Source organism: Gossypium arboreum, chromosome 7 (assembly GCF_025698485.1).
Source record: "Gossypium arboreum isolate Shixiya-1 chromosome 7, ASM2569848v2, whole genome shotgun sequence".
NCBI lineage: Eukaryota > Viridiplantae > Streptophyta > Magnoliopsida > Malvales > Malvaceae > Gossypium > Gossypium arboreum.
This window is the reverse complement of record NC_069076.1, coordinates 89,874,700-89,884,175: the sequence shown is the minus strand read 5'-3', so window position 1 is coordinate 89,884,175 and position 9,476 is coordinate 89,874,700. Positions and strand designations below refer to the sequence as shown.

Here is a 9,476-nt window from a genome sequence, read left to right as displayed (position 1 = left end):
TTAATATTTAATTATTTGATTTTATTTTTTATTTGGTAAAAGAAAAAGAAACAATACAAATTAGATTCTCAAAAGAGTATCCTCAAATAATCTTAAACCTAAACTTTTAATACAAATAATCTTAACCAAGCTATCAGCAATTAGATTATTTTCTCTAGGAACATACTGAATTTTTCATTGCTCTAACTTTTTAAGTGTATGATGAATTCTTCTAATAATGGTAAAATTAGAGATTCTCGTATCATCTTCCATCATAACTTTAATAGCTTCAATACTATCAATTTGAATAAAAATTTTCTGAATACCCCTATTTACCATAAGATTTAACCGATCCAAAATCTCTCGGAATTCAGTCTCCAAAATTGAATAATTATCCAAATATCTCAAGATACCCATAATCCACTCTCCTTGTGGTCTCTCACGCAGCCTCCAGCAGCTGCAAACTTTTATCAGTAGTTTTGTCTCACACTCCCACTAATCACAACCCCCATAAAGGATTGGAAGCAATCAGAAGAAAAAGAATCCTTCAAATTTTCAATTGAAATTAAATAACATACATATATATCTACTTGTAATTCTAAGAAAAATACATCTCATCAAGCACATATGATATATATAAAAATTAACCTATAATCTATAGTTCAATGATACCCTTTCTTGCCATGCTTAGTGCTACCAACATGGTGCAACCACCCAAACCCTTTGAATGCCTTTGAAATTTTAACAAAATTAGGCCTTCCCATCCCCATTCCTAAATTCATCTTCCCCGTTGAGAACTTGAGGGCTTGCAAACAACACAGTTTACCGTCTGAGTCGTCGTCGTAGTCGTCGTCGTCGTCTTCCTCGTAATTGGCGCCTTTCTTTCCTTTCTTCGAGCCAAAGCTTTTCAGCTTTAATTTATTGGTATCAGAACTTTCATATGTTTCCCATAGTAAATCCATCCCTTCACCACCTTCATTTTCCGTCGTCGCAGCAGCCACCACCGCGTTGTGCCTCTCCTCGAAAAGCTTACATGCCAATGTTCTCTTCCACTCCTTTTCTTTCCTCATTGAACCCAAATTCCCAAAGTTCATGTCATTATCTCCATAATTAGCTTTCACTATAGGGGAATTCACCATTGCATTGGCTTCAAACTCCTCACCATTATCAGCATTCATTGTAGTCTTGGGATTGGATCCTTTATCATTGTTGGCCTCCACGCTTTTAGACGACAAAATTTCAACCACCCCATCATCTTTCTGACGCAAAAACTCTTCTAAGATCTTCACTGTGGCATTCACTCGAACAGTTTCCGTGAATTCACCACTCGTCAATGTTTCAACCCTCTGAACCGAAGCTTCTTCAAGTTCAACACCTTGTAAACAACCAACAACGGGTTCCACCCCAGAAACTTCGTCTGGGTTTTCTCTAATATCAACAATGGTCGACGTTTCAAACACGATCTTATACGCTTCAAGCTCTTCCAAGCATCCAAAGCCATCATCACTTTCACCATCAACTACTTCAGACCTTAATACTGTCAAAAATGCAATAACCAAAAGGGAAGTGGTAACAAAGAGAGGCGAAAGAAAAGAGAAAATCTTGAATAAATAAGGAGAGAAGAAGATGAAATAAGAGAAATAAAGAGGGTGTGAAAGAATTAAAGAGCAAAATAACATGAAATTAGAAAGCAAAAGGCTTGAAAACTGGGTTTTCTTCTTCACAACAGTGGTTGAAGCCAAAGAAAATTCAGACATTTTTTTTAATGAGCAAAAAGAAAAATCAAAGAACTAATAGCTCTAGTGACTTAGAAAAATGAAATTCCTTTTGTTTGATGAACTTGAAGTAGTTAAGCAAATTGGCAATGAAACACAAAGCAAAGTTTTTAAGTGCATGAAAATTTGAGAAATGAGAGCGGCGTGAATGCAGGGAGGAGATGAGAGTAGATATTTAAGGTTCAAATTTGGTTTTAGTCCCTATACTATGTTCAAATTAGGAATTTAATCCATATAGATTATTTGATCTTTTACTAATCTAGTTAAAATGTTGGAATAAGTTTTTCTTATGATTGAAATCATCAACTATATTAAATATTTGAATTAACTAATGATGTTATAAAAATAGAGAAATCGAATTATATCAAATTAAAGTATAGAAATGGAAGTAAGAACATGATAGAAGTATCAAAATTGTAATTTGACTGAGATTTAAGTATCATTGATAAGAAACGAAAGCTACTTTGGAAAGTTTTTTTCTTCAATGCAAGTCTCACGTCTATAACCACCGCCAACTTTTTTTTTTTACTTTACCTTTTCTAGTTGTAATCAGCTATGATTTCTTGTATATAATTGGAAATGGATATATCTACCAAGAATATGAACAATAATTTTTAAAAAATAGTGAGACTAAAATTATGATAATTTTGAGATTTTTAAATTGAGTCTATTCTGTTAAAATGAGTAGATTCTTTTTCAGATTTATTTTAATTAAGTTAATGGTTAAATTGTTATTCAATTTAGTAATTGTCTTAATTGATTGTATTTAGGAGCCGAGGGAGGAGGCAAACAATGAACTTTACTCTCCAAAAATGAAAAATTCACTAATAATTCCTTTAATTTTTAGGAAATCATAAGTGTACTTTACCTCCCAAAAATCTTTTATTTATTTATCATTCTTGAAAACAATTTTTTCACTTTACCCAATTTTTATTTATACCGTTGCACCTTAAAAAAAATCTATCGAAAATTAATGTCTTTAATTTCTTGAGGGAGATTGGAAATTATTATGGTTAGGTTGATTTATCCCATTCCATTGAAATTACATCTAAATTTGATGTCATCAAGCTTTTGAAAAGAAATCAAACAAGTACACATGGAATTATGATTTCATGTTAGAAAAAATAATTAGTTTGTTGATATGATAAATTGATTTTATTTAGCATTTGTTATAATCATAGTTAAAACAAAAATAAGCAGCAAAAAAAAATAAAATAGAAAAAATTGACACAACCGGTTTTTGTTAACGCAGTTTAAATATAACAATTTTACGTTTGTAAAGTTTTGTTCAGTAAAACTATCAACGAAGACACTTCAAAAATTGCTCTTGATGTGTAGCACAAAACAACCTATTTATAGGTCTATTCAAGTGGTTAATTAACAATGTTTTGGTAGGCTTTAAACTCATATTTAAAAGCCAAAATTATCTCATTAATTATCCTGAGTATTTACCATATAAAAATTTTCATAAATGACTGCTCCAAAAATCCCTTGAATATATCTAATATGTATCTCTAAAAAATAACATTTTAATAATAAGATTTTCATGCTTATCTAATCACTTCAAGTAATTCGATTGTGAGTCTTAACACCTTAGTCGACCTATACTTCTAACTTTGTCAAATATGCCACATTTAAATGGATCGAACTCAACACAAACAAAACCTATTTAAAGCTCAATTCGATAGCCCATTATAACAAGACATGAAACGAACAACAACGGCTTTCGTAACACATGAACCAACTAATTTCATCAATAATTGCCTTTTACAACTATACGTAAGAGTTGACGAGGTTTTAACCAGTGCAACAAAAAATTAATGATCTGTTAGATTCGACACATCTTTAAGAGCTGGGAAAGGGGTCTTCCATCTCCATCCAATCACTAGAAAGGTTTTTATGCTCATTAGGATAGGTGTCTATCGTTGGGAGTTTAAAAATTGAACAATTGTGGGTTTTCTGCATTTGTCACTTATTTAAATATCTTTTGATTTGTACCATTCCATCTTGCCTGTCACATAGATGGTGGAGTGAGAATAAAAAGTTGGCCCTCCGACGTGGTCTTTCCAAAAATAATCCTACGAGGTGTTGGCAATGGTTAATGAAATTGACCAAACGGATTTCTTAGATGACCAAGAGAGGTTCTTAACTAGGGATATATAACAAAATTCTAAAATCATTTTTCTTAGGGTTAATATAGTATTTGTTACTTATATTTGGTTTCAAATTTTTTGTCCCAATTTGATATTCAAATTTGGCTTCAACATTCAATTAGAATTTAAATTTTTCTTTATCCCATATAAACACCAAAATTTAATTTTAATATTTAATTTGATACCTGAGTTTTAATTTTTCCCTAATTAAGTATCTATATTATTTTTCCATTAATCACACAAACAATTTTTTGGGAGCCACATTATGTATAATTCATATACCAAATTTAACATACTAAATTAACCCATTTTATTAAAACTATCTTAGCGAATAATAATATTTAAACCTTTTAAGCTCATACAAATATATTAAAAGAAACAATAATTACGTTATGGTTAGAACAAAATGTATAACTTTTACAAGTTCAAGCATTCACATGGTAAGGCAATAATGAACACTCGAGTGCATGCCCCATGCATCAACCTTATTAATGGACCCATATGTCTGTAGTTATCCCTTGTTTGGCTTTATTTATCCCTTTCTCTGAGGTCCTTTTATTGTAAATATAATTTCTTTTTTACAAGCTTTTTCTTTTCCCCACGTTTGACTGCGAAAATCTTTCATTATTTATTAATCTATAAAAAACAACAATGGGGGGAGGGGGTTGTCTGTCTTACCTTTGGTGAAAAAGGTAAAGTGAAGAAGAAAAAAGGATTGCTTCGGAAAAAAGAAAGAATTTTCTTTTTTCTCATCTTGTTAGAGTAGAAAGTTTACTAAGGGCTGGAGACAGCTTTTTGACAATCATGGTGTCAGTATTAGCGAAATTAGAAATTTGTTTTAAAAAGATCGAGTTTATGTAATTACATATTTTAGGATAATTAAAAATATAATTTTGATTTATATTTTATGATTTTTAAAATAATTAAATTAAAATTCTAATATTTTAAAATAAGTCAAATAATATTTTTATATATTAATCTAAAATTCTATAAATTTTGACTTAAACCAAAATTTTTCATTTTAAAATAGTAATGAAAAAAAGCCAACCCTTGTCTACCCTTTTTCACCCTGAATATTATCTATTATTATATTTAGATGGATCGAGTTAATATTAATGTGATTAAATTAATTCAAATTTTAAAATATTCAAAATTAGATTGTTCATGTTGTTTTAATTTTAAATTAACTTCAAACTTAAATCTTTTAAGATTTAGATAATTTTAAATTTGAGTAATTTTAACTTCAAGTTATTCAAATTCAAGTCATGTCATTTTGAGTTATGATATTTTAATTTAAATTATTAAAATTTGAAGCTCGAATTTTCAAACTAAATCGTTACAATTCTATATTATTTTGAGTTTCAATAATTTCAAAGTAAATTTGAATTTAAAATTTTAATTCAAATCAATTTGAATCCACTTGGACAAATTCAAGCATTTAAATCAATTCAAATTTATAGCATCAACTTTCAAGTTCGGGTCAAAATTCATCTCCTAGAATGGTAAATGTCTGCCCTACATTCACCACGCATTGTTTATTTAGAAACTAGCTGAACTTAAACATTGAACATACAAATTTCATCCACCAATTTAGAGTTCAAGTGTAAATCGCACACGGGTGCTCATCAACTATTCTGACTCAAAAATTAAATTCAATTTAGTTTAATAATTCTTTTGAAAAATATTTTTAAAAGTACCATCAAAAACACTTTTAAATAAGTATTTTTAAAAATTAATTTAACATTTAAGTATTTAAAATTACTATTAAAAATACTTTTGAAAAATAAAATATTCATTTTAAATATGATATTATCAAGTAGCAAATATGTATTTAAATAATATTCAAATTAGTTAATATTATTATATTTTAATAAAAATATGAAAATAATTTATTATAACTTGTTAATATTTTAATATATGAAATATAAATTTTAAATATGTTTAAGTAATAAATATTAACTATTTATAAAATTTAATTAAAGTATATTTTAAATATTTAAATATAACTATTAAATATTTGTAATTAAATATTAACACATTTGTATTATTTTAAAAATACTTTTTTATTTTTAATAAATGATTTTAATACATTTTCGTAATTAAACACCAAGAAAAAAAATTATCTTATTAGAGAGTTGAAAAAGTAGTTAAACACCAAAAATGCTTTTAAAAGACAAAAAGCTATAAAAATTTTAGTTTCTCCTTTTCAAAAGCTAAAAAATTCAACTAAAAACAACTTGTTTAGTACAACTTTTCTTTCAAAAGTATTTTTCAAGCTAAAAGTTTTTTTTTAAGCACTACTAAACAAGCCCTCAATAATTATAGAATTGAACTCAATCCTTTGATTGACCCGAATTTAAACTCTATAATACTCCATTCAAAATACTCACAAACCTAATTGAGCTTTTTGTTTTAATAAATTTTTATGAAATTATATTTGTACCCTTATTATATACCAAAATAGCTTAAATATAAATGAGCCTAATTGAGCTCGAGTTGTGTCCCAAGCCCAAGCTTGCCAATATTTAGGTCCAGCTTGACTTGATTGCAACCTAATTTAGAGGGTCAAACGAATTAACCAAGATTTGACTCAGTGACTATACTACCAAGAAAGCCAACTTTGGTCATAAAAACTCGTAATGGCTTCCTGCGTTATGATGAAAGTAATCAGGGACCCAATGACCAACTATCAATAAATTGTCAATATTTCTCCCACAAAGTGAATGGTTTGGCTATTAGTTTTAGGACTTTACTCCAAGAGAAAAAAGTTCATCAATCAGCAGAAAAAAGTTTACTAATTATGCAAGTAATAAAATTATGACAGATCAAAACTAAATTTAAGGATTTTCAGTCTGCAGAATATATACATATTAGATGCGTAGATAATTTGTTTAATAAGTGAATTATTGAAGTAATAATGATACTATTTATTTTGTATCCGTTAAACTAACCTTACGGCTTTGAGAGCGTTGCTTTTTGGCTGGAACACAAGAACCAAGCTGCTCCAAAGCGTGTATCGAGATATCAGCCCCTGCAGACCTCGAACCGAGTTGGTTAACTTATGAAGAGTCTGATGCCATATGCATATAAGCATTTCGCATTAAATCAATAAGCAAGTGTGCAACACAGACATGTATCACCTTTGCCAATCTCATAGCATGAAATTTTCTTGATATTGAAATGAAATTTATAAAAACAGAAAATTACAAGCTTGACAACCAGAGTCAAAAAACAAAAATCATAGTATTTGAAAGATCCACACAAAAAACAGAGTTATCGTAGCAAGTATCATAGCATTTTAAAGCATCTGATACCCTCATCTTCCATTCTAAAGCATATTAAATCCTAAAACCAAAAGCAACGACTACTCCGTCATGACTGGCTTGTTCTCGTTTGCTTTGGGTTTCTGTTCCTTAGGCTTTTGCTCCTCCATTTTCCTGAAAGATCAAGCAACAGTTACATCAACATGTCAAAAGTATGTCATCGTAACATAAACTTCTCTTACAACAAGATTGCAGCAGATAATGGTAAAACTGGAAGGGGTAGATCATAAAAGATGCATAAGAAAACCACCACATAGTCATCACTTATATCATATGGTATAGCAAGCTAAACTAGCTAAACAGAACCACATCTTTCCTCTAAATAGTGAACACAACCACATAAATGAAACTGAATGTTAAAAAGAACTTTCCAGAAAACATGCTTCGGTGAGTGTTACATAGAGATAGATAGACAGAGAGAAATAAAAGCAGTCCGAGCAGTAAGTTTTATTTTATTGTATAGAGAATGGTAATGACAAGATGTTAAGGGACCTATTACAAAATTAGAAGCACTGGTTTCAGCAGTGGCAGGGTCACATGGAAAGCAGAGGGGCTAAAATTTTGAAACATATATACATATATATATATCTGGCGTTATGTAGATTTTACATCTTCCAAAATAAATCAATAGCCCCCGAAAGATCCAATTCTTATTTGCAATTTGCCAACTCATTGAATCTTTAAAAAATTGTTAAAAGTTTTCCCTAAGTTCAACATTTAAACTTCTGTCATTCTTTAACAATGAAAAATCTATACAAACAATAATTTCTAAAATGATTTATTCATATGATTGTAGTGTCAGTAAATAGGCTAAAAAAACTTTTGATTTGGGGAAGGTGGGATCAAAACTCTGCTATTTACGGTGAGGAATCATGTCTTAATCACTAAGCCAGACAATTAAGTGTGAATAGGCTAAAAGCACTTTATTAGTAACTAGATTATGCGGGTGAAAAACAGAATTATGTAACAAATATATTTATAAACAATTGAAATTAAAAAAAATGAGGCTTCAGTTGAAATGATAGAAATAGAGATATTAAAACTATAGTGTTTTAAATTCAAATCCCTTATGTGTGTGTATTTTTCTATTTTTCTATAAATATATAAAATACAAAAATACCTTCAAAATAATATAATTTACTTTGTAAAACAATGGCATTTTACTTATTATCGATGATATATATTATGAACACATAAATTCTAGGAACCATAATTTTAGCATATACACAATATATATATATGCTTTTCATATTCACTATTTTTTCTTATAGAACATAATAATGTTTCTATAAAGAAATCCTGGCTCAGCCACTGAATTCCAGAATCCGTAATTGTTCTTAAGCATTTAAAACTATTAGCAAGCAAAAATCCTCCTAATTTCAGATCAAATAAATCACACAATAAACCAGCTAACTAAACGTTGAGCACATAGAACCATATAATTTTAACAAATTAGAGACAAAAGACATCTTATCTTAAACATCAGATTCATATTGTTCACAATCACAATCGAAAAACTTCTTCAAGCGTTCCGATTTTCTTTTGCAACAATCATGAAAATCAAAAGAAATCCATCACCATTCGATACTTAATGAAATCCACAATGAATAAAATCGTTCACGTTAATCACATCGAAAGATAACGAGAGAGCGATAAAGAGAGAGGGAGAGAGAACCTCTTGTCGGAGGAGCCACCCTTCTGGCTGAGGAATGAACGGAAGAGAGGAGAATTGACGTCGTAAATCATTTCTGAGGAAACCCTAGCTAAGAAGCCCACTTACCTTCGCTTTTCTTTGTTCACGCAGTACTCTCTCGCAGCTTCAGTAACTTAGCTACGTTGCTTTCGCTGTTAGAAATAAATAATAGTGTTTCTGGTGGGGATTTTGGTGTTTAATTAAGAACCGCCATTATTTTAGGCCGAACTCTTCACAATGATGGGCCTCGCGCCCTCACCCACCAGTCCACTTTACCGGATCATCTAAAAGCTTTATGGGCTAATTCTGGTTTTAATCCCTCTGTTATATTGAAATTTAAAATCTAATCTTTTACTTTAATTCAATATAATTTTGTTTTTATTTTATTAATTTTATTTGTAGGTTGAATGTGATAACACCTCATTTGTTTTTTTGGCTTTAAAGTCACTTGTTCAGTGACAAAAGACTTAATTGTTATTGGGTTAAATGTTTAGACTGCCCTATCCTCCTTTTCTTAAAAAAAAAAATTTAAATCATTATACTGGGGGTGTAT

At 29.6% G+C, this 9,476-nt stretch overlaps 2 protein-coding genes across 2 annotated transcripts; both read right to left on the bottom strand.

Annotated features, from left to right (window-relative positions):
* Positions 1-531: 531 nt before the first annotated feature.
* On the bottom strand, positions 532-1,892 carry LOC108485451 (uncharacterized). Its single transcript, XM_017789290.2, has one exon. It carries the CDS (start codon positions 1,734-1,736, stop codon positions 642-644), a length of 1,095 nt encoding a protein of 364 aa, XP_017644779.1. The 5' UTR covers positions 1,737-1,892; the 3' UTR covers positions 532-641.
* A 5,179-nt stretch (positions 1,893-7,071) lies between these two features.
* Positions 7,072-9,120, bottom strand: LOC108471829 (wound-induced basic protein). The gene is made up of 2 exons (XM_017773388.2): positions 8,906-9,120; positions 7,072-7,344 (listed from the first exon to the last, which is right to left on the bottom strand). Exons 1-2 carry the CDS (start codon positions 8,974-8,976, stop codon positions 7,272-7,274), a joined length of 144 nt encoding a protein of 47 aa, XP_017628877.1. The 5' UTR covers positions 8,977-9,120; the 3' UTR covers positions 7,072-7,271.
* Positions 9,121-9,476: the final 356 nt, after the last annotated feature.